The 25897-nt window shown below is 45.5% G+C and overlaps 1 protein-coding gene across 1 annotated transcript; it reads right to left on the minus strand.

The window, feature by feature from the left end:
- Positions 1-297: 297 nt before the first annotated feature.
- Positions 298-15497, minus strand: MCM5 (minichromosome maintenance complex component 5). Its single transcript, XM_069231174.1, has 16 exons — positions 15235-15497; positions 11150-11276; positions 9854-9982; positions 9318-9490; positions 9052-9207; positions 7873-8039; positions 7202-7373; positions 6971-7082; positions 6474-6617; positions 6310-6375; positions 5264-5440; positions 3940-4052; positions 3672-3800; positions 3380-3522; positions 2733-2860; positions 298-918 (listed from the first exon to the last, which is right to left on the minus strand). Exons 1-16 carry the CDS (start codon positions 15417-15419, stop codon positions 817-819), a joined length of 2223 nt encoding a protein of 740 aa, XP_069087275.1. The 5' UTR covers positions 15420-15497; the 3' UTR covers positions 298-816.
- Between the last annotated feature and the right edge of the window lie 10400 nt (positions 15498-25897).

Consider the following 25897-nt stretch of genomic DNA (forward strand, 5'->3'; position numbering starts at 1 on the left):
AGATTAAGCGCCGCCCCCACTCTCTCCCCCCACAATTACAGGGATACTACAGCCCCCTCACAAGAATTACCTCTGACATACTTTAAGACAAACAATGCATATAGCATTCCTCCTTGGTAGCCTGCTACGCAAATCATTACCACAAGTGCAACAAAAAATACACGAAAGCACCACTCTAATGAACCAACAATCTGGTCCGGTGTAGCATCCTAGAAATGAGCACGCAACTATACACCAAATCGAAATCTATGCAGTGCAGCAGTGTGCAAATATAATAAATCGATGGTCCAAATAAAGTACTAAACAAAGGCTACAAAGTACTTTATTTTTTTATTTATCAGCTTCTGTACAAAAACATTTATGCTCAGATAGAACGGGAGAATTTATATTTGACAGCTTGAACTCCAACAGGGCTTAAACATTGGTCGTCTGTCCATCCTTCAAAGGAATACACGTTCGAGCTGCACCCAGTGGAAGCAGCAGCATGGAGCCCCAATAGTCTTGCTGTTCCATTATACAGCTGAATCATACGACTAGAACTGCCTTGTTTTGGTGTGCGTATGCATTCCATTGACCCAATGGATCCCGTCTTCAGAAAATGTGCAAACATCAATACATAGGCAAGTTTGAATACTACCCCTCGACATGTGCAGCTTTTATGAGGCGATGCAACAAGCAATAGCAAGAAAGCGTCGGTTCATCAGGGCATCTCAGCCTTTCAAATTAGACTACTTGAAGCTCAGAAGAGTCTGTAGACACTGCAGTGAGAAGTCTATACGCCAAGTCAGTTCTTTCAAAGGCTCGGTATATGCAGGATCACTTGATACGGTACATGACCTTGCGCTGCATGCGATGCTGAATCTCCCCTCGTCGCATCATCAGCTGCAGCACCTTGTAAATAGCATGCTCTGGGTATTTCTGCAACAAGAAGGAAAAAAATAGTCAAGTCACCGAGCTGGCAACTTTAAATGTAGATCTCTTTGCAACAAACTTCAAATCAAGGTAACCAGCGCTTAACTATATGACACTACAAAAATAAAAATAAAAGATTTTGGGTCCAGATTAAATAGGGCCCTGGGAGACAGGGCAACAAATGACCATTTTCTACCATATGGCACATGGAATGAACGAGGGATACAATTTATCTCTACGCCATTCAGTTGTCTACTTAATTTCTAGAATCTTAATCAGTTACCTCACAAGATGTCACAAAACAAGTTATGTTATTTATCAAAGAGGTTAGATATTCATGAGTGGCTGGTTCAAATGGGATTCAGATTGAGATTCTAAAGGCAGCTCCTCTTATATTGTGTAGAATTTACTGCACAAGCTATTATCGCAAGTACTTCAAACAGACCAGATTATCTAGTTATGGAAGGGGAGCTCAATTTATCAGATACATAAAGGTTTAAGAACACACAAAGAATTGTATCGCTTAATAGACAGTGAAGGTAAGCTCTAAAACATTCACCATGTTAAGTGTTTTAAGGGGGAGAGACATAAGAAATGACTGAACAATGTGACCAGCCGTCGATCCAGTTCACGCTGGTGTGCCCATCTGCACTACAAAGGGGAGACCAAATATAAATTTGTTTGCCCATGCAGAAGTATATTAGCAACCCTGCAATAACCCATGTAACGGGGGCAGTCTGCAAGGAGTGGCAAAAAAAGGCCTAAGGCGGGTCAAACCTAAATAATTTACCAAGGACAAGTGATTTTTTAAAGCCAAGCCCACGAACGTGTGAAAGTGATGGGCATGGTTAAAAGGACAATTCTTACAACAGGTCAAAGCGCTTGCACGCTTGACCTAAAAACGATTTAAAAATAAACCTGGGAAAACATAACAATGTCTTAACAGAGCTTCTAAAAGCTTGCAATGGAAAATGGGAGATCAATATCTAAAAAGTAAATAAATACGACTACTTGGGGTAATTGCTAACAATAAGTTAACAGGTCCGAGCTTATTTGACAACAACAAAAAAATTAACGACATGGATAAAATTTAAATGAAGGGAATAAAATTACTGAACCCACGTTTATCTCCCCAATACTAACTCACAACTCGAACTGCTCTGAACCCAAATTATTACACTGCATACAGGAGCAATGCGAACGCGATTATGGAAACAAATTCCCTAAAAAGACTAATATTTGACGGATTAAAAGAGGCGCAAATCATTTCATACAGTCTTGCAGCTGTAGCAGAGGCTATCACCAGCAACCAACTCCTGTGGTGTGCAACTCTTACAAAAATATTTTAGAGCACAAAGCAGAGGCCCTTCAAAATGAATACCAGACTGTCAATGTTTCAGTCGACTAAACCATGCAGAGTAGAACTCGTTTTGAAAAGCTGTTTAATTGTTCAAATGAGTTACTTATCTAATGTTTTATTGTAATTGACAATTTGTATACAAGAAACTTCACTATAGTAGTATTTCAATGGAACGTTCAAAAGTCTTTTCAGAATCTACATGAATTGCCCAATAACCATTAACCAACTAACCCCCCAAAATTTAAGATGCCCACCCCGTGCAAACATATATATATATATATATATATATATATATATTTATATATTCTAGCCCAATCACAGCTGCAAAACCAAATGGGGGCGTGTGCACTTCACGATACACCGCGGAAAATGCAGGAAGTATCCAACAAAAAACATTTAACACACTCCCTCCTACCCCCCCCCAAAAAAAAAAAAGTCTAGCCCCTTCGTCTTCATTCACCTGTTTGATGAAGTCCTGCACAATGCTGTGCTCAGACACCTGCGAGCCAATAGCAAACCGTCGCTTCACCTGCTTCTCGATACGAGACAGCATCTCCTGGTCTTCCACTGTGGTGAAGCCTTCAGCACCTGGAGAGGGAGCAGACCACACTATTATGTTGTGTCTTTTCAAGAGGATGGGTGCATTTCAACCCAGAGTCAATCTGCATCCTAGCTAGGGGAGGCAGCATGATCCAGCCGGGAGCAATTAAGTAACTCTTCTGCACCCGGAGTGACACTAATTCAACAAAGTGTTTGTTTAAAAAAATAAAAATTGATAAGGAAAATGTCCGCGTGGAAGCTCGATTTCACCGAAATGGCACGTAAATATGCCACTCGCAGTACATCTGGAGTGGTCTGCTTAGATTATGCCCCTCACTAGAGGACATTTTACAAGGAGAGTGCAGGACAATCTAGGAAAACTGCTCCAGATCTTACTACACAAAACCACCCCTGCACCTCGCTGCTACGGGCAGAGCGCACAAGTGGAGGGGTAGACAGTGCCACAAAAAGGAGAAAGCCTGCTAACTAAATAGAATGGCTAGGCTGGTGGACACGAAGAGGCTTTTCAGTGTACAAGACTGGATAATTTGGGGCTTCCTCACTTACCGGAGAGGCTGCCAGACATGGCTGCATCCAACGTGGACACCTGGAAAAGTCGCAGGGCCTCGTCAACATCAGTCTCCGTGGCAAAGGGCTGCAGGCGCATTTTGCTGAGCGACTCAGAGATTCGCACAACGGCCTCTAGTTGCCTAAATACAAGGTTACAGTTAAAAAATTAAATAAAATAAATAAAAAACAAAAAACCGTCACTGCCATAAACTCGCCAATCGAGACGAAAGAAAAACAGAGTTAGCAGTTCCAAAAATAAGAAGAAATATATATATATATATATATTCACCTGACAGTTATGGGGATGCTGGATCGCCGGTCACTCTCCCGCTCATGTTCCCGGGCCCCACTTCGCATCAGGATGTAACGGTTCTTCAGCTTCTCCGCTGCTGACGCAGAAAGTCTGGGTCCGCATCGCCTGCACAGCCACAGGAAGAGCACATTAAAATCATGCTTGAGACACAGAAAAGGTGACGATCACGTGAGTACTGGGAGATCGACGCCCCCTCAATAAAATCTGAGACCCCCCAAGGATACATGTACAGGGGAACTCTTACCCCCTGCAGTAAGCGATGTACTTCTTGAGCGTGTTGAGCTCAATCTCTCCCTCCACAGCATGGGCCTGGGTTAAGGCGCTCAAATGCACATTCATGACGTGCTTGGCCAGAGTCTGAAAAGAAAGAGTTATAAGTATCACTACACTGAACAGCGGTTCCACGCAACGTATGCCTTCCAGCCACTACTGGGTCCTGCGCCACTCGCGGTTTAAGGCATAACTTGCTGCAGTGTAGCACCCAATTCACAAATCTTTTACGCTAATTCTCATTTACAGTGCCGTGCAATTTGTTATTTTGCCACTTCAGAACAGCCTTGCTTTGGCTATTCAGTACATGCCCTTTCTGGTCAGCCTTGAACCAACCCTGTACTCTTAAGCAGCTTTACATGTCTTTCCAGAAATGCATGTGCATACAGGAGCTTTCGGTCCGCCCTCTATTCATTGGGCTGTCCAAACTCCCCTCACTGAGCATGCACAATGGACCAACCTTCACTTGCACTGAAATGGCTGGGCGTGCTGGCATCACCTGTGCACAGCCACCTAAGAAGTGGCGCACTTCTCTGCCAGGGCATGCGCCGCTGGGCCACTCAGTCTGTTTTTTGTTTTTGCATATTGCTCACTGGCAAAAACAAACTGCATGTATGTCAAAGCCAAACGTATTTGCTTTAACAAATCTTGTTATAGAAAGTATTTAGCACTTGAAAGGACACTTATGCCATCTATCCACCCATCCAAAGTTAAATAAAATAGGGGAGGGCTAGAGGCGGTTTGTGGTTCTCCTAGGTTTAGTTATATCCCGGTGCACTATCACCAGTCCCAAGTTTAACAAGGGCTGGCCTTTACATAACAGTGTCCAAGATGCAGAGAAGTCACATGCTGACCACAAACATTATGGCAGAGGACGTTTACAGTAAACAGAATGGAGTTATTTGAATTTAACAAGATAAGACTGATATGGACTCCTCTAACCGGGATATACGAACATCTCCCCACTCCTCATTTCTTCCCATATCAGCGTCCCAGGCCGCCCTCGGTGCTGAGAGTTCATCAGGACAGTTAACCAGGGATCTATAAATTCCAGATAACCGATCTTCCCTAGATGAGGTCTCCAATTTCTCCGGCTATGAAGTAATGGGTATAACATTGCTTAGCCTGAGCTTGGAGCTGGGATTTGTGAAAAGCAAAACCATTTTGTATATTAAAAACGAAACAAAGGCAAGACTGAGGTAGCCTCCTTTGAGAAACTCCAAAGAGGTCCCTCCCCTAGGAGTCTTGGATGTAAACAACCATGCACCACTGGCTTATCGTAGCCCTTCCCCACTTACCATATCCCGCTGCTCGTTGTGCTCGTCCTTCACTATGAAGATCATGTCGAATCGGGACAAGATGGTGGGCATGAAGTCTATATTCTCCTCACCCTTTGTGTCATCCCAGCGCCCGTACACAGAGTTGGCAGCAGCCAGAACAGAGCAGCGTGAATTCAGGGTGGTAGTGATGCCAGCCTAGTCCAAAAAAATAAAAATACATCCTTACGGTTAAACGATCATTCTAGATCTCAATACTCTGGCAAAAACGTCAGTGATAAACCAACGGGGGGCAAAAAAAAAAAAAAAATCCACGAAACAAACTCTTTGGGTGGATCCGGTCTCTTCAGCGAGGAAGACTCTCCGGTTTGACTTTTGGAACTACCTAAACAAGTGTTCTCTTCCCCATACTCGAAGCTACTGAAATTAATGCAGCAGAACCACACGATACCTGGCAGAACAGTATATTCATTTGATGGGCATGTCAGTCTCAGGAATATGTGCATTAGCATTCAAACCACTGGACCTCAAGAGATGTGACCAAGTGATTCTTCTAAAGTCTAAGTACTCAGCTGACATACCCGGAGCTTTGAAAGCAGTCTGGTAATAACATGAATTTGGAATAAGCAAAACAAAGCACACAATACCAGGCGCCATGTACATTACGTTTACAAGGTCTTTCTGTTTCACACAAACTGAACTTCCCGGTCCAAAGGGAGAAGTTCCCACTAACCAGGGAACAGGGTCAAACTCACTACATGGCTCATTAAAGTAATCAACAGCTGAAGGGGCCTGGTTAACTTTTGTTGATGGAGCGGCATAGAAGTGCACCCTATGAGCATAAGATTGCTTTAGATCCACCTGAACCCCAAATGGAAGTTTGTTAAATCTACTGATTATGCAGCTAGTGCACCAAGTTCACATTCACCATCTACTCCCCGACAGTGTCGCAGACGAGTTTCCTGCTCGAGTCACGCACAGACTCGGACCACACGATCAGTGTGCACCTTTGGGAATGAGGTCACAAAACACTATGCAATAGAAGGGCTGCGGGGGACCACGCTAACCTTAGCAATCGAGATGGTCTGCTGCTCCATGGCCTCGTGGATGGCCACGCGGTCATCCTCCCTCATCTATGGAACAGGAGAAAAACCGGTTAAGAAACGAAAAGAGCATAAATGAGAAGGTGAAAGAAAAAAAAAACCTGGGTCCCAGAAGACAGCCTGCGTACCTTGTCAAACTCATCAATACACACAACTCCTCCGTCCGCCAAAACCATGGCACCGCCCTCCATGATGAAGTTCCGTGTCACAGGGTCACGCATCACAGACGCCGTTAAACCGGCAGCACTGCTACCTTTCCCAGAGGTGTACACCTGCAAACCAAATACAATAATTAGCCTACATGCCAAGCTGTCCGTGTGCAACACATGCTGCTGTCCTACCACCTATTCCAACTTCCGAGATACCTGTTTTTGCACCCCCACCCATATAAGCAGCTAATATCGGCATCAACGATCAATTCCCGCTCCCCGGCCAAATGCTAATCATCCAATAAAAGCCTTTGGGGCTACAAACCTAAGGAACCCACAGCCTAAGTCACTTGAAACTGCCCTGGCAGCAGAAGAGTTCGGATTTTCCCTCAAACTGTCTTAAGACATCGGCAGGCCCCGAACTCCCCACAAAGCTGCCACTTCCAGGAATAGCAGTCAAGACCATGTCTACTTACCCCAATAGGCGAACATCTCTCCACAAACTTCAGCAACTGTGACTTGGCCGTACCGGGGTCCCCCAGCATCAGCAGGTTGATGTCACCACGGCGCGTAAGCCCATCAGGGAGTCTGAACAGAACAAAGCATATGCGATGTTAGACAAGACGAGCAGCGGGCACTCTCATCCAGTTAACCTACTGCCACAGGCCGACCGGAAAACCTAATCGTGCCAACATAACATAACCCACCTCTTCCGGGAGCCTCCAAACAGGAGGCAGGCAATTGCCTTCTTAATGTCTGTGCTGCCGTAAATAGAAGGAGCTATGCTCTTAGCAACGGTCTCGTAGATATCTGGACGTGAGGACAGCCGGCGGAACTCCTCCTCCTCCTGTGGGGTCACGGCACCTACAGCACTGCGCCCTGAAATGGAAACCGTGACCAGCATAAGACTTCACACCAGTGTGCGCCCCATCCCAAGATCTGAATTCAGTGAAGCTGCCCTATAAAGGCTTTGACAACTTATGTAGTAAAATAAACTTAAGACTTAATCTCCGCAAATCAACTGACATTTCTCCCTAGCAATGCTGCATTTTCAGTGCACACCATTGGGCACCAAAACTGAAACTCAATGTTGACAGAAGTCAAAACGTGCGAGTTATCCAAATCCATGTGCTAACAGTTTCCCAGAACACCTTTATACAATTGCCAAAAGAGGCCTTCTTATAGCTCCTCCCACGGAACTGCTTGTATCCTAAGAGGCACAATACACTTCCATGATGCTCTTCGATTAATTCCCAGAAACTCAATTTCCTAAATACTGCGTAGAGCAAAGAAGCTCACAATGAGAGAATGCAAACCACTGGTTGCTACAGACAAGAATCGGCCTACACCACCAGAGGCCACATCACGCATACATCACCTGTGCCATCTGTGTCCACCTGGATGCCAACCACACGGATATAGGAACTGCGAATGCCCACTCCAACTCTGTCACGACCTTTGCTCGGAGCCATGCCAGACTTCTTGATGGAGTATATGCCCATGATGGTCACACGATTGCCTGGAACCACTTTGTCACAGAGATACCTGAGCACAGAGAAAGGCAAGTGCTTAGACGCAGAAGCAAGCTGGTCTACACCAGCACTAGTTTGAATGAAGTCCATTCACACAGCATCTTTTGGACTTGGGTGCACTGTAACACAACAGACTGGCCCCAGTCACTACTCAAAGCAAAAGCCCCCCCAAAAATTAACTGCAAGCCTAAAGTCTTGTGTAAAACCTCCAGAATAAATGCCAATAACTTTAGTGACCGACTGATTTACAAAACAGGTCTATTTGATCAGGCTAAGACTGAGATTTTAGTTTTTCATCTACTACTCTGCCAAAGGACTGGAGCAACGTTCTAGCGATACTCTAGCCAGCGTCCAGTTTTGAATGAATTGTGAATATGAACCTTGCTTTACAGCGAGAGGAAATGTAGTGGAAGCAGCCAGGATATAACTAGCATACCATACGGCAGCACATGAGAAAAGATCAAACTTAAAAAAATGCATATACATTCAACAGATGAATATACTCACAAAAGCACCTCACTATGTATCACAAATATACACATACACCAATGCCAGTATGTGCTCAAAGTGATACAGTGGACTAAAAAGAAAAAAAAAACACTGCACTTCAATTATCTCAGACATTCTTTGAAAGCTGGACAATGGACATAATCTTTTCCTAGATTAGACTAGATTGACAAAAACCCACTTCAAACACCATATATACCACGTGCAAATCAAGCATGCAAGAAGTAGAATAGTATGCAAACTAGGAATATCTAACTCAAAAGCCATGACATTAGACTCCACTCTGTGTTAGTGATTTAGTATGCCATCTGTCTTGGATTGCAGTAAATCTTCATAATAAAAAAAAATGTATATATGTAATAAAAAATAAAAAAAAAGCTTTAGAATATAGAAGAGCTCACGGGTTTCACACAGACAGCTTCAACACCAACACAAGGCAATTGCCCATTAAACAGCACAGAAACGGAAGGCGTTAAAGGCATTGTCTGTTCCCAATAACGCTAAAATGAGGGCCTTACCTATCGCAGTAGAGCTGCATGTGGCGAGGCATCTCTCCGTGAGGCACGGCGTCCGGTGACTCCTGCAGCTTCAGGGTCTGAAAGTCCACACACTTGCACTTGTCTGGGACTATAAAGTACGGATCGAGGGGGCACTTGGGACGCCCAGCTTGCTCCCTGCAATGAAGAGAAACACGTAAGGTGCCATTCTGCTCCCACAGATTCAAGGGAACCCTCTATGGAGACCCTGGTATGCACATTTGCTGACGTTCTAGGCAAAACCTTACGTGTTACACTTGCGCGGCATGGCATATCCCTCTAGCCCAGGTCGCACCACAATATTATTGATGACATTGCGACAGCTGCGGCACTGGATAGACATCTTGGTGGCCTTGGCCCGAACAGCAGTGGCTGCAATAACGATACCAGGTATCTTCACCAGATGCGACATCTGCTCCGACTGTAGGCAAAGGACATACATTGTCGTAAGACCAGGCTGAGGGCACCTCAAACAGCTGTAGGGCTTTTCCTAAGGTGCGTACCAACCTTCTTGCCAGCGCACAGGAGTACCAAGGGAACAGATATGTAAACAGGACAGGTCTACTCAACTCTATCCAAGAAATGTACATTTGTAAAAAAGCACATACGAACAGCAAATACCACCAGGGACTACAGTTTTGACGGACGCTTAAAACACAGTTCAGTGGCTGACACACAAGACACCAAACCTGATGGTATCCAATCGTGGGGAACTTCCAACACCAAAATGTCGACCAATATAAATTAAGGAGTTACCATACAAGTCCATAACGTGGGTGCTCACCTTCAGGCTGCGGATGTTCGCAGGGTTAGCATCAGACTTGAGCATAACCTGGATCTCCTGCAGGGTCTCTTCTCCACTAGGACGTGGACGGGTCACCTCGTCAGCCACTTCTTGCGCCGCTTCTTCAAACTAAGGAGCGTGAACAGAATAATTCAGCTTCCAGGACAACGAACGAGGGGCCCACAGCCACACTTCAAAAGACTAAGTGGTAGGCGATGTACATTTGTGTAAATTCACAGGAAGATTGGGATCGCTTCAAGAGTGTGCAGCACAGAAGCCTGTAGAGCTTGACAACAGCCAAGAGACAGTCCTCTCGCTGCAGATTACTTCCCAGTCAAGTTTAGGATTTAGGGCCAAGATCCCCTAAAGACATTATAGCATTTCGGTTTAAAGATTCGCTTTCGTTTATAACCGCTGCAGCAGTTTTATGGACAAGAGCTAAATACTACATTTTAGGCCCACAAAAGACCAGGGCATGTACAAATCCTCCAGCATGGGATGGAAGGATGCCATTCAAGACGTAGCTGTCTTGAATGAACTTGCATTCAAAAGCAGTAGACTTCTATCAGATTATGTAGTCTGATGTAAAAGAGGACCAAAATATATATATATATTCAGTCGGACCTCGTTCGGGAAGGGGGGGTGGGGGTTCAAAACCAGGCAGTGCTTACTGAGGTAATGTCACTGGTGTCCTAGGGTCTGCCTTTCTATGGCTCGGCAAACTGTGCATAGTAGCACCCTTCCAGCATTTGATGAGTACCAAAAGCAAGAAGTCAGAGGCTTCTCAAGGAGAGTGGGAACAAGCTCAAAACTCAAACAATACGCACAACTGTCTCTATCCCAGTGCTTGTCATTTAGAGAACAAAGTACTTTTTAATCACACAGCAATACTAATACTACACAATTCAACTAAGGATAAGCCATTCACCCTGATGGCACTCCCCTCACAGGGATCCTCATGCTAAATCTTACATAGGCGACACCTAAACAACATTCTCACTTCCCCACACCCCCAAAGTGATTCCTGAAGGGGCCATTCTTTATTAACGCCCGCAGTATGTCCCTGACCCATAACTGTCAGTAAGTCTAGCAACTCGTGTCAGTTTACATTCTGCCCAAGAACTCATGACCTACAATGAGTATGGTTCTTAAATGCCAGCACCACACACGCTTTGGTTCATTTTATTCCAAATCCCATGACTCTTGACTGATACACCCAAGTAAATTGCCACCCATGATGGCTCAATGTCTCAAAATCCCGTGTCACACAAGTGACCTGTCCTTTCTGAAGCTCACCAGCTGCAGGTGTTCCGTGGGCTGCTTGTATATGTAGTCAGCCAGGTCCTCGTCGAAGCTGGCCAGGTCCTCCATCTCCACCTCAATCCAGTACTCACCCAGATTATAGTGCCGTTTGAGTTCATCTCTAGAAATCGGATATAAACAGGCTCAGTATGTGTCACCGAAAGATCAATGCACCAATTAGCCCACTGACCAATCACCATAATCCACACTTTAGGTTGAAAATCAGAACATCTTTATCAATGCTCCTAAATACCGAGCTAAGTTAATGCCCTGTGTCAGTCCCGGCCTCCAAGCTGTCCCTCAAACTGGACTCAAAATTGCAGCTTCCTTTTCGCAAACATACATCCCCCCCCCCCCCCAATTATTGACAGCAGAACCACTGAATGTCCCTAGCGTGACGTTCTGCATCCATGCCCTTGGTCCTGTGTCCCTTACCCACCCTGAAATAGCCTCTACCTCTATTTCAGTATGTGTTGCACAACAAATAACACTTGTAGCCCCTGACACTTTCACCTTCAAATGCATCGTGCTTTAGCACTTTCACCTCCCCTTCACCAATGGTTCTCTCTCATAGCATAAGTCTCTGCTCCAAGGCCTTGCGTTCCTGGCAGAGCCCCCAGGACCAATGCTTCAATCTCTTCCTGCTTACAACTCTCTCCCAAATTGTGGTCCCGCCCCCCTTTTACCCTACTAAAATAATAAAATCAGGAACTACAAATATAACTTCTAAGAATAAATGAAAATAGACAATGCGTTAAAAGTACATCCCATACTGTAGGAGGCTGGCCTAGCTTATAGTGGGTACCTAGTGGTACTTACACCTTGTGCCACGTCGAGTTATCCCTTATATTAGTAGGGTTCTAGCAGCTTAGGCTGCTAGGGGTAGCTATAGCAGAGCAGCTTAGGCTGAACTAGGAGACATGCAAAGCACCTCCTATACCACTTATATCATATAGCACTATATCATAAGAAAACTCAATACTCTGAGTTAGCAAAAATAAAAGGTACTTTATTTTAGTGACAATATGCCAAAAGTATCTCAGAGGATATACTCCCTTAGGAGGTAAGTAATATTCACAAAATACACACAAACCAAAATCAGGTAAGTAAACAGTCAGAAAAGTAGTGCAAACACTGTAGAACACAATAGAATGCAATAGGCCTAGGGGCAACACAAACCATGTACTCCAAAAGTGGAATGCGAACCACGAATGGACCCCAGGCCTAGTGTAGTGTGTAGAGGGTCGCTGGGAGTGTAAGAAAACACTGAGGGTGTCCAAGATACCCCACCCCAAGACCCTGAAAAGGTAGGAGTAAAGTTACCCTACTACACTAGAAAGACAGTAAAGTCGAGATAGGGTATTCTGCAAATGCAACAACTGACTGCAAAGCACTGAAGACTGATTCCTGGACCTGAGAACCTACAAAGGAAGGGGACCAAGTCCAAGAGTCATGCAAGTGTCCAGGGGGCAAGAGCCCACTAAACCCCAGATGAAGGTGCTCAAGGGCTGCCTCCGGGTGGAAGAAGCCAAAGATTCCGCAACAACGGAAGGTGCCAGGAACTTCTCCTTTGGTCAGAAGATGTCCCACGGCGTGTTGGAGGATGCAGAGTTGTTTCCACGCAGAAAGACCGCAAACAAGCCTTGCTAGCTGCAAGAGTCGCGGTTGAGGATTTTGGGTACTGCCAGGGCCCAGGAGGTCACCCTTTGGAGGAGACAGAGGGGTCGCTCAGCAACACAGAGAGCCCATGCAGAAGCAGGCAGCACCCGCAGAAGCACCTGAACAGGCGTTCAGAAGATCTGAGCACGGCGGCTGTCTCAGCACAACCAAAAAGAGGGTCCCACGAAGTCGGAGTCCAACTCAGCAAGTTGGGCAATGCAGGACAGAGTGCTGGGGACCTGGGCTATGCTGTGCACAAAGGAAGTCTTGCAAAAACTGCACAGAAGCCCTAGCATCTGCAGTTCACAAGAGGACTGTCTGGCGTGGGAAGGCAAGGACTTACCTCCACCAAATTTGGACAGAAGGGCCAGGGGGAAGATTCCATCAACCCACGGGAGATTTCTTCTTGGCTTCCAGTGCAGGATGAAGGCAGACAGCCCCCAGAGCATGCACCACCAGGAAACAGTGGAGAAAGCCAGCAGGATGAGGCGCTATAATTTTGCAGTTTTCAGGCGTCCTGGAGCAGTCAGCGGTCAATCCTTGGCAGAAGTCGAAGAGGGAAGTGCAGAGGAACTCTGGTGAGCCCTTGCATTCGTTATCTGATGAGAACCCCACAGGAGAGACCCTAAATAGCCCTCAGAGGAGGATTAGCTACAGAGAGAGGTAAGCACCTATCAGGAGGGGGTCTCTGAGGTCACCTGCTGGCACTGGCCACCCAGAGATCTCCATTGTGCCCTTACACCTATGCATTCAAGATGGCAGAGGTCTGGGACACACTGGAGGAGCCCTGGGCACCTCCCCTGGGGAGGTGCTGGTCAGGGGAGTGGTCACTCACTCCCCTTTCCTTTGTCCAGTTTCGCACCATGCAGGGCTGGGGCGTGGAAACCCTGAACCGGTGTAGACTGGCTTATGCAAGGAGGGCACCATCTGTGCCCTCCAAAGCATTTCCAGAGATCAGGAGAAGCTACTCCTCTCAGGCCCTTAACACCTATTTCCAAAGGGAGAGGGTGCAACATCCTCTAAGAGGAAATCCTTTGTTCAGCCTTCTTGGGACTGGGCTGCGCTGGTCCCAGGGGGGCAGAAACCTGTCTGAGGGTTGGCAGCAGCGGTAGCTGCAGAGAAAACCCCAGAGAGTTTGTTTGGCAGTACCCGGGCTCTATGCTGGAGCCCTGGGGATGCATGGAATTGTCCCCCCCCCCCCCCAATACCAGACTGGTATTGGGGTGACAATTCCATTATCCTAGACATGTTCCATGGCCATATTCGGAGTTACCATTGTGACGCTACATATAGGTATTGACCTATATGCAGTGCATGTGTGTAATGGTGTCCCCACACTCAAAGTCCAGGGAAATTGCCCAGAACATTGTGGGGACACCTTGGCTAGTGCCAGGGTGCCCTCCCACTAAGTAACTTTGCACCTAACCTTCACTAAGTGAAGGTTAGACATATAAGTGACTTATAATTTACTTAAGTGCAGTGAAAATGGCTGTGAAATAACGTGGACGTTATTCCACTCAGGCTGCAGTGGCAGTCCTGTGTAAGAATTGACTGAGCTCCCCATGGGTGGCAAAAGAAATGCTGCAGCCCATAGAGATTTCCTGGAACCCCAATACCCTCGGTACCATATACTAGGTAACTATAAGGGTGTTCCAGTGTGCCAATCAGAATTGGTAAAATCAGTCACTAGCCTGCAGTGACAATTTTGAAAGCAGAGAGAACAAACACTGAGGTTCGGGTTAGCAGAGCCTCAGTGATACAGTTAGGCACCACACAGGGAACACATACAGGGCACACTTTATGAGCACTGGGGTCCTGGCTAGCAGGATCCCAGTGACACAGGCAACACAAACATACAAGTAAAAAATGGGGGTAACATGCCAAGCAAGATGGTACTTTCCTATACATACTACACCGGTTTATGCTAAACCAAAGCCAAATGATGCCAAACAATGCCGAATCATCTGCTAAAAGTTCAGTGCCACGTAAAGAAGTTAAAATAGGTCTTGCACAGAGAGCCGTAAGAAGCCATTGGGCAACGAAAGACGGAGGTACGAAGAGAAGAGCAAGACCCGTTCATATAGGAGTAAATGGGGAAACGACAAAGTTTGGTTTCTCAGGGGGCCCTTGTGGGCGCTCGGCAGTTGCCCACTTAGACTGTGCCCACGCCTTACAACGTCTCGGCCCATTTTGCTCCTACTATTGCCACCTCCCGACCCCACTGCATCGTTTTTTTTTTTTTATAATACAATAATGGTCCTGCCATAATACAATAATGGCAATGCCTTATGGCCCTATTACTTTGCATGTCCCCGTCTGCTACACTCCGGCTGTCGCACCTCCATGCCCTAAACCCCACTTTACCGTGCTCTACCGCTTTCTTATTCATTACTTCATGGCTCGCTCCTCAAGCCCCTCACCGGTACTTGAAGCTGAGACCTCCCCGATCGCTGCCCTCCCGGTACTGCCGGAGAAAGTCCTTCAGCCGACGCTTCACATGGCTTCGACGAGCGGGCGCATCGTCACCAGTCCCTCCCTGGGAGTCGCCACCTAGGCCCCCCAAGCTGTCGCTGTAGTACACGCCAGGTTTGTCGAAGCCCGACATTGCTAGATGGTGGAGACACAGGAACAGCGGCTTGAAAGGAAAGATTCACACGCGCTACTAGTGCCCACAGAAGGACTCACCTAGGGCAGGCCTTTGGCCTTCACCAGCCAATCACAGCAGCCGCTCAGTTGAGCAGCTGACCGCTGCGACCAATCATAGAGAAAATCTCTGAAAGAGGCGGACTTTCGTCACTCTTTTCTTTTATTTTTACGCGCGAATATAGCAGGCAGTTTCGCGGCAAAAAAGAAGGCACCACCCCCGTGACACGGGATTGGCGCTTTGCTCTGTCTCTTTTCCGGTCTTTCCTTTCCGTCATTGGTCGGTGAGCGAGAAAAGGAAGAGCTGGAGAGAGTCTGGTGTGTTGGCGCGATATTCGTTCACTGGGTTGCGCTGGCTCCAGCTAACCCGCCTACCTACCGCTTGGCGCGAAACTGTATACACAAAATGGTGGGAGCGGGAGCCGGTTGCAGTCAAAATGGCGGCAGAGCGCGCAATCTACAAGCTGTCCTGCATTTTTCAGGTTTGCCCTTCTGCTCATAGTGAGTTCGTGCAGATACGAGTTTTCGGGCATTTTGGTTCTTCTTTAATTCCTCTCACAAGACGGGTTTGTAAGAGAAGTACCCGTGGTGGCTGAAACATAAGAGACCCAGCAGAGAAAGGTCCCTCACATTGCAAGCTCAGACTAACTTCCGCTACAGAGGCGCAGACACAAGCACTTTTTGATAACACTGAATGTGTGATTGAAAACCATGCTGGGGTCCAGAATGTAGTCTTTGCACTTGGTTTTTATTGTATTGTAGTATTTATATAGCGCGTTCCGGCAGTAGCATCGAAGCGCTAGGAAAGAAAAGACTGTATATCAGGGGAACCAGATCAAGGCAGAAAATCACAGAGAGCAAACGGGGAGACCTACTGCCTAACGCTAAAACAACCAGGTTTTAAGTTGTTTCCTAAAGCGGAGATATTCCAGCCTAATATGGAATGGAAGAGTATTCTATAGTTTAGCAGCCACTATAGGCTCCCCTCCCCATTGAGCCAGGTGGCAGAGGGGTACAGAGATCAGCTGCTGATCTAAGCTGACGGCATGGCAGATAGGGCTGTAAAACTGAGCTCAAGTAAGAGCAGCCCTCCTGGTGATCGGGAGAAGCAGCATGGATTAGGTCCAAGACCAGGTGAGCCGCCGCGTCCTGAATGAGCTAAAGTCTATGAAGGGTGGACTTGCTATGTTCAGCAAGAGATCGTGGCAATAATCCAATTTAGAAATTCCCAGGGCTAAAATGACAGTTGGTTTAAGTTCCTCCTGAAGAAAAGGAAATATTTTCTTTAACATTTTCATAGACCAATAACATGATCTAACTGTCTGGTTAACTTGTTGCTCGAAAGAAAGAGTTCTGTCGAATGTGATACCTAGATTCCTGACCGACAAACTCGGGGCTGGGCAATCATTGCAAGATGTGGGCCACCAGCTTGAGCTCTATGGACTAGTGTCCATGCCCAAAAAAAGAATTTCAGTCTTGTTTCTGTTCATTTTGAGCCAATTATGGCTAAACCAGCTATTGATCCTGCACATGCAATCGTGGAATCTGTCTGCCACCTCCTCCCAATTCTGGTTCACCGGGATGATTAACTGAGTATCATCTGCATAAGATACCACATGGAAGCCAAAAGAGCGAACTAGTTTGGCCAGTGGAGCAACATAAAGATTGAACAGAGTAGGGCTAAGCGACGATCCTTGTGGAACGCCACAGGGGAGTTGAAATGGTATAGCCTTAAAGTCGCCACAGCTCACTGTCATAGATCTGTCCGTCAGAAAGATTTCAGAATATCGAGCGCCTTGCCTCTTACTCCAGCTTGATAGAGCCGCTGGAGTAGGAGCTGGGGCGATATGGTGTCAAACGCCGCAGAAAGATCCAATAAAACATGGATGGCTCTCCCCTATCCACCATCCTCCGAATAATGTCTGCAGTAGATAACAGGGCAGACTCTGTGCTGTGAGCTTGGCGAAACTCATGTTGTGATGGATCAAGTGCGCCACTTACCTGGAGAAAAGCGGCCAGTTCGATATTGAGATGTTTTTCTTATTTCTTGGCTGTGGTGGGTAACAAGGAGATAGGGTGTAAATTTGTCAGATCATTGGGTTCCCCGTTTTTTTTTTTTTTTATGAGAGCGATCACAATGGATTCCTTCCAAGCGGGGGAGGGTGGGGGGGGGAGAGCCCTTCCCTCAAAATGTCTAAATATACCGGTTCCAAGGCAGCAGAAACCAAGTTAGATGCTAGTTTTTATATCCTAGGAGGACAAGGATCATTCGGTGAGCCAGACTTAAATAATTCAGAAATTCTATTGGCTGATAAGGGGGAGAACTCAGACAATGTTGCACTATAATCAGAAGGTAAATTGCCATCCACATCGCCTCCGTCACTCTCCGAAGGGAGACCGACGAAAGACGAGTGCAGTTGAAGAATTTTGTTCTCAAAAAAGTCTGCAACTCTGTGGCAAAAAGTGGGAGAGTTCTCAAGCCAGGAGGAAACCGGTGGGTGGGTCAAAGTATGAACCACTTTGAAAAGTTCTTTAGCTCCATTCTGTGCTTCCCGGATTCTGCTGGAGAAATATTCAATCTTAGCCTTTTTAATAGCAGATTTATAATTCTTAAGAGTGGTCCTGAGCTTAACTCTCTCCCCTACCGTTTTATGGACCTTCCATCTGCGTTCCTGCCTCCGATAGAGTCTCTGTAGATAGTTAAGTTCCTCTGAGTACAAGGGAGAGGAAGGGGACTGCCCCACCCTGGGATTAAGCTTCACCAGCGGGTCAAGCCTGTCAATGGCCGTCCTGAGCCCAGAATCAAAGATCTCTGAGTAGGAGAGGCCCCGCCCTCTGGCGTGGTTCCATCCCGACTTCAGGGCCAAGGCTAAACTTTGTTCCTCCACCTTATGCCATTTCCTGCCTAACCTAGAGACTGCGGGCAATTTAATGTTAGCCGTAGGCCAAGCTGCCCTAAAGGTCAGCAAATGGTGGTCTGTCCAATCCAAGGCTATATTGTCTAGTCCAGTCAGGCTACTATGTCGTCGTGTAACAATTGCATCCAATGTGTGGCCTACGCGATAGGTAGCGGACAAGTCCATGAGGGACTAGTCTAAATTCGTCCTCATATCCAGAAACTCCCTTGTTGAAGGGTCCTGGTTATCTTCTAAATGGGAGTTAAAATAGCCCAATACAACAGCTATAGGTATCAAGGCAATGGGTTCGATTATAGCCAGCCAAGAAACAAGGAAGTCATTTTTGGGGCCAGGAGGACGATATATTAGGAGACCTTCAAAGAGTATGGTGTAGTGAGAACCTAGCTTAAAGTAAGCACCTTCGCAGACAGCTGATTTAATACTGATGTCTTCAAGTGAGCAATTAAAATTGCTCCTGGTAATGGCCGCAAGCCCCCCCTCCCCTTTTACCCATTCTGTCAAGTCTGAAGAATGTATAACCCGGGGGTGAAGCGGGCAAAAAAATCCAGATTAGAGTCTTCTCTAGCCCACGTTTTGGTGATAAACAGGCAGTCTAACTTAGTAGATTCCATCAGTTCCCTGATTTCTAAAGCATGTCGACCTAATTAGTGAGCATTAATTAAGCCACATAAAATGGATTGACTGGTCTCAGCTCCCAAAGATCTGTGACCTGGAGAAGTTATCAGGTGTAAAGACGGGCTGACGCTATATGGTATAGTCGCAGGATTCCAGGCACATGACTCACATTGCCATCCCCCAAATGGTGAGGGTCAGCCTGGGCACAGTCCCTGAAATCTTGCAGGGTAGCGATATTAAGAAGTTCCTGCCTAGAATATTTGTGATGCAAAGTGGTGCAGTCCCCGGGGACAGAGTATCCGGCCCCAGACAGGCGAAGACGGACCTGCCTTAGGTGTGCCAGCGGCACGCCCGTTGGGCACGTCCGCATCACCCTCGGTTTAAAAGCAGCAGGGAAGAGCCAGCCTCGTCAGAGCAGCAAACAACTAGACCGCCCCCCTCCTGCCCACTACCCCTAAGATGGCTGCCACTGTGAGAGAGGGGCAGGGGAGGGATCTAAGAGGGCCAGACCCCCAGCACGAAGGAATGGCAGCCACGGATGCCCCAGTTAACAGGTACAGTTTTTAAAAATGTAAAAGTTAAAAAATATCTATCTAAATTTGCTGCCTGAGAAAATAACTATATGCCAGGAAATAAAATACAATAAAGCAACGATTAGTCTCTAAGAGTGGGAAGCTGGGGTGGCAAAACAGGATCTGTTTCCACCAACCAGAGCTTCAAAAACATTAAAACCTTGAATCGAACATATAAAATTTAAGATAAGGGACTCCGCGAGCTCCAAATCGAAGAACTGGGAGCCCAAGACTTACAGGATGTATTTCTTTAATTAAGTCTGCAACAAATAGCTGGTATTTTGACAGAGGCGGGGCTTGTCACTTTACCGGTTTTATGTCAGCATGATCAGTATTTTTGTCACAGCTGGTGCAAAAACTTTATAAATTACTTCAAGCTTTTAGCCGGTAGGATGGTGCAGCAACACACCACAAGTCCTAAAAAGCCACCTTAATGAGACAGGTCGAAACTCTAGGCGAACAAACCCTCGTCAATTTGTCATACACACTAAATGAAACCTTACTAAACATTGAACAAGCTAACCATCCACCCAAACATCCACCTTAACACCTGTCAAAAGAACGAAGCAGCCGTTAACCCTAACTGCCCTTTCCTTTGAAGTTTCTGACCCTGCTCCAGTGTTGCCAGATTTTAAAAGCCTTCTATAGCCCAAAGCTGTTGAACGACCAGCCCAAAGTAAGCCCAAATGAACCGGTCGCAGGCCCAAAAAGTAGCTCTAACTTTTAACACTGAACTAATGCAATCGTAGGCTGAAGCAAACATTTTAAAACATACATCAAATTTCTATTGTAAGCAAATATGTGACACTCACAGTGCCTAGATTATTCATTGCATTACACAGTAAAAATTTAAATAAACACGGAAAAATGGTAACTCACTTCTTATGATGAGCAGCAAATTGGAACAAGTAGTAAACTTGACTTGGTGAGACACGTAAATCTTTGATTATGTGCACAGCAGTCCTTCTTTGACAAACCTTTTGACATTGAAGCCTGTAGCAGCTACTTTATTTTCTTTTGTTTGGAGACCGAAAGATGAACATCGCTTTGATCAAGTTCACAGCAGTCCTTTTGACACCAGTTTTGGCATTAGAGCCCTTTGTAGCAAGCAGATCATTTTCCTTTGTTTGCAGACAGAAAGCAAGGGCAGTAGCCATTTCCTAGGCCGCAAGGTGCTTGTTTCAGAGTGCGAGGCATGCACCAGTAAGTAAACATGGCTGGTAAAGTGAACATTCAGTCACACACGGTTTGATCCTTTCTAGGATTCACAGCTTTTGGCTGAACATCGCTTTCATCAACTTCACAGCAGTCCTTTTGACACCAGTTTTGGCATTGGAGCTCTTTGTAGCAGGCTGATCATTTCCCTTTGCTTGCAGACAGAAAGCAAGGGCAGTAGCCACTTCCTAGGCTGCAAGGTGCTTAACCCATGCACCAGTAAGTAAACATGGCTGGTAAAGTGAAACTGCGAATGGTTCATTAAATCACTTACTCTGTTTGCTGCAGGTTGTTTCAAATCATTGGAATGGGCATGCAATTTTTTATGGCAGTACTTGAATGCAGCCTTGGAATCATCTCATTTTACAGGGCATTCAGTCCTTTTAATTCAGAAACCACTACTACTCTTTTTATTATATTGAGCCCACTTGCCCATGTTCGAATAATTGCCCTGCAACTGCTTGGCAGCTGGGATAACCTGCTCAATGAATAACTGTCTTGTTGAGACGACCGGGGACTACCTGAAATTGCAAGAGACAAAGAGACCAACTCTACTTCTGTACTGGCATAACTGTGGTAGTCCTAGAGCTAATACATGGCAATTGCACTGTCTTCATCGAAGTAGGGAACAATAGGTTTGTCCTGCTCTTGATACGTTTCGTAGAGCATTCTTGATACATACCAGTGGTACACATAGGACACCACAGAAAAGCATAACTTTTAAGGCATCATATTGCTTGAAAAACATACATGGCTGGTGGTAAAGGGAAACTACAAATGGTTAATTGAATCAGGTTCTGATTTCTCTCCTTTTCCAGCCATTTGATATAGTTTGAAGTGGCAGCAAAAAGGATCACAGACACACTAGGTGCATTAGAACGTGAATACTTGCGTGTTCGACAAGTGTAAATCTCAATCACAAAGGTTGCAAGGAAATGTGACTGTAAAAGGGTCCATGCGAATAGTCATTCCCTTTCACCTTTAGACAGGAAGCAAGTCCAACATCCACATTAAGACATCTACTTTTAAGTAGACAAAGCTGGTAATGGGGAAACTGCAAATGAAACTTGGCATCACTCAAGGGTTGCAAGAACGTTAAGTACCAGATTTGCTCCATTTTCTGTACAGGGCGGCTTTAATCCCATAAAGCTAAGGCAGCTGCTTACAACTGTGTGATGGTTTTGACTATAGTACTTTAGGCACAAGCGCATGGGTGTTCTCCCCCGCCTACTTCCACAGAGCCACCGATCAATAAAGAGAGATCCAGATGTTCCCAAATCTTGTTGCAGCCTTTCTTCAAAATAGGGGTGTCAATCTCTACATCTCTTACTGGCATAACTGTGGTGATCCTAGAATTAATACATGACAGTGGCAGAGGATCCATTAAAGTAAATTCATGGAAACAATGGGTGCCTGCAGCATCTGTGTAGTTATACACTTCCATTAATAAATTTACCAGGTCTGATGTCTTAACAAATGAGCATAAATTGTTTTTGGGACTTCAACCGTAGATCGTCTCTACATCTTGTAGACACAGTATGGCATAACTGTGGTAGTCCTAGAGCTAATACATGGCAATGGCACAGTCTTCATCGAAGTAAGGAAAAATAGGTTTGTCTGCTCATGATAAATTCTATTGCACGTTCTTGATGCATACCAGTGCTAGACATAGGACACCATTCAAAAGTGTAGTTTTAAGATATCATGACACATTTCTGGAGCTTGTTTCCTGCAGGATATTGTGCTAAAGTGTAATTTTAAGGCATCATTGTTCTATTAAACACTCTTCACAATCTGCCATCACTAGTCCTGTGTTTTGCAAGGCGAAATTAATGTCAGGGACCGGCCTCCATCCAATGTGAGATACAAATATCTGTAGTCAGCCTGGCGTTTTGACTGAGTGGAAAAACCAGTTGTAAGTTTCTTCGATCATCAATTCTATATTACTTGGAATGCTCCTTATTGCTTTCTTAGCAATGATCTTAAAGAACTGGTAAATGCAGCACACAAGTTGCAAGGAAGGTTGCTTATCTTTCAACAAGGTGAATGCTGAGTGAGGCTTCCCGCACATGACGCTTGCCCCATCTATGCCTATTAAATTTCCAATCTCAAGGCTACAAGCTTCAAGCAAGTTCTTTACGTCAATGTGAGTAGCTTGAAGTAGGAGAAACTGGAGTATGGTGCTCTTCTGGGCTTGGCACCACCAGCAGGATTGCCATGCAGTGCTCTGGGATTGACAGTGGCAAGAGCAGGTCTGAGAAAGTGTTCTGGTACTATCACTAGAGGGCTGGCAGGCATGGCTGTTTCTGCAGCTAACGCTGGTGAGGGAAGGTCTGAGAAAGTATTATTCTAGTCCTGTCACTAGAGGGCTGGCAGGCAGGGCTCCTTCTGCAGCGGACAGTGGCAAGAGCAGGTCTGAGAAAGTATTCTTCTGGTCCTGTCACTAGAGGGCTGGCAGTCACAGCTCATTCTGCAGCTGACTGTGGTCGAGGGCAGGTCTGAGAAAATGTTCTTCTGGTCCTGTCGCTAGAGGGCTGGCAGGCACGGCTCCTTCTGCAGCCAACAGTGGCAAGGGCAGGTCTGAGCTGCATGAATTCCTTGGGGGAGGGCTGAATTTCACAACTTGAATCATACATACTGCTGTTAAATTTTGCAAGCAATTGCGGGGGGCACAAACAAATAGGACTCAATTCCAATGTATTTCAGTCCAAACTTTATGTAGAGAATATTTGATAGTAGTTTTAGGCCCATTCTATTTCGTCTATCATTTTTCAGCAGCATCATTTGGGAAAATACCCTTTCAACATGAGCACTGGATATCGGGAGTGTCAACATTTTTATAGCACCCATTGCAAGCTCGTGAAAGCAATGTTTGCCAGCAGCATCAGTGTAGTTATACACTTCTGTCCAGAAGGATTCCATGTTAGAAGTCTCAGGAAATGAACATGAGGATATAATTCTCCACTGAGACTCTAGTACTTCCAATGGGTGTGTGAAAAATGTATGTGGTAAGTCAGTTACAGGAGGTTTGCAATCTGCAAGCACTTTTTGGGGATTCAAAACTTCTAACTTTTTAAGCATGCTCAGTGACTCTGGAAGGTGAAATTGATATTCACATGCCAATACTTTCAAGAACTCCAGGCACCTTTTCACAGTGCCATCCTTGAAATGGAGGTGAGTTTACTTTATTCCAGCTTCTTACGGAAAGCAAGTCGAAGATCCACATCCTCTTGAAAAAGGTAAATGGCAGAACTTCGGAAATCTAGGCTCAGCAACTGTTCTTGATGATTACTGGTGAAAACACTTGGTTTAAGTATCCTTTTCAGTTTGGACTCGTACAGAGTATATAGGTCGCGAAAGATGTGGAGTGCATCTCCAGATTCTAGCTGAAAGATTTTATTAACAACTTTTATGTCTTGAAGAATAGGCTTTAAGAAAGTAAGGTAAAGTAGGTTGGTCTCTTCGTGATACATTTCTTGGAGCATCCTTGCTACATAGCAGTGTTCCACAGAGGATGCTGTGCTAAAGTGTAAGCTTAAGGCATCATATTGTTCTAATAAACGCTCCACGCAATCTGCCATCACTAGCCACCGTGTTTCGCAAGGCGAAATTAATTTGAGGGGCATCCCTCCGTCTAATGTCAGACACAATTCCCTGTAGTCGGCCTGGCGTTTTGGGGCGTGGGAAAACCAGTTGTATGTTTCTCTGATCATGAATTCTACATTGCTTGGAATGCTCCTTATTGCTTTTGGAAGGCAGGGAATTCATCCTTCAAAATTTCGATATATACATCTACATTATTAATGGATGTGCAACAAGCAGTTCATATGGCAAACCTAATTCCTCTTCTTTTTCTGGTCATAGATATTGAAGGAATGGGTTGTACAAATGATGCCATGGAAGCACTTGCTGAATTACAGCGAGAGCGGTGTTTTGTGGTTGCTGCATGTTGCTTCAAATCATTATAATGGGCACGCAGGTCTATATGGCAGTACTTGCAGGCCGCTATGAAATTATCCGATTTGACAGGGGCAATCCATCCTTTTTAATTCAGGGTCCAACTCCCACTCTTTCCTGTATATTTTTTTATATTGTGCCCACTTGCCCATGGTGCAACAATTAAACTGCCTGGTCAGCATGAAGCTGTGTCAAGATGAGAGCCCAGGGTACTACCTGAAACTGCAAAAGAAATTGCAATCATTGTCCCTAGTTCACTGATAATCATGTGCAGAGCAATAAAAAAACACTGTCTAGAACTGCCAATGGTTATTGAGCATACCTCTACTTTAAGTGTCCAAGGATGTCATGTACGTAGTTTGGGGTACAACACCTGTGAATTCAATGGAGATACAAAGTGGTGTTGACCCTGCGCTGGGGCAAGTGATTTGTTTCAGGGCAGATAATTGGATTTGTCATGTTTTGAAATGGAGAATGAGCCAAAGGATGGCAACTCCTTCGTATTTAAGGTTCAATAAGAGGTATGCTCTTATCTTTCAAACTGGTTTTATAATAAAGCAACAACAGTTCACTGATAACAGCAAAAAGTAATACATCTTAATGGACTACCCCTCATACTTACTCAACTTTTCATGCCAAACTCAAGTTTGTGGAAAGCAGACCCAATCCTGTTTTCTCTTTGCATTTTACAGTTCAAGTCCTGTTAATCCCAATATAATGTCAGCCCCAGCGTGCAAAGATAACATTTGCTACATTAGCTCCGTCATTAACCTATGATGATCAACACCCCACCAAATGGATTCAAAGCACAACCTTTGTTCTTTTTACTGCCTTTCAGATGCACACAGTAGATAAAGGTGAAATGCAAGTAGCCATCTAGCATTCCCAGTGCGTCCCTGTAGTCTGCTCTACTACTGTTCTACTTTCTGGACTTTTCATTATATGGGCAGCAGACCAGCATTTCACTCATTTCCTGCCTCCTTCAGACTTACTCAGGGAGTACCCCTACACATGTATTGGCGGGCTGCCTCTACCCTGGAATTTGGAGGTCAACAGGGCCCTGCAGAAAAATACATGCTTGTGTGAGGTGAAAAAGGCTGTTTGTGTGAGGTGATAGACAACCTTCTGCAAATTGCTGCCAGAACACAGTGACCCAAACTCCG

This window comes from Pleurodeles waltl, chromosome 4_2 (genome assembly GCF_031143425.1).
Source record: "Pleurodeles waltl isolate 20211129_DDA chromosome 4_2, aPleWal1.hap1.20221129, whole genome shotgun sequence".
Classification (NCBI taxonomy): Eukaryota; Metazoa; Chordata; class Amphibia; order Caudata; family Salamandridae; genus Pleurodeles; species Pleurodeles waltl.

Coding starts and splice junctions, on each gene's coding strand:
- MCM5 (XM_069231174.1), bottom strand. CDS start 15,419: ATGTCGGGCTTCGACAAACCTGGCGTGTACTACAGCGACAGCTTGGGG. Junction 9,983..11,149: donor CCACGGAACACCTGCAGCTG/GTGAGCTTCAGA, acceptor CACGCTCCTTAG/TTTGAAGAAGCGGCGCAAGA. Junction 6,376..6,473: donor GTATTGATGAGTTTGACAAG/GTACGCAGGCTG, acceptor CCTGTTCCATAG/ATGAGGGAGGATGACCGCGT.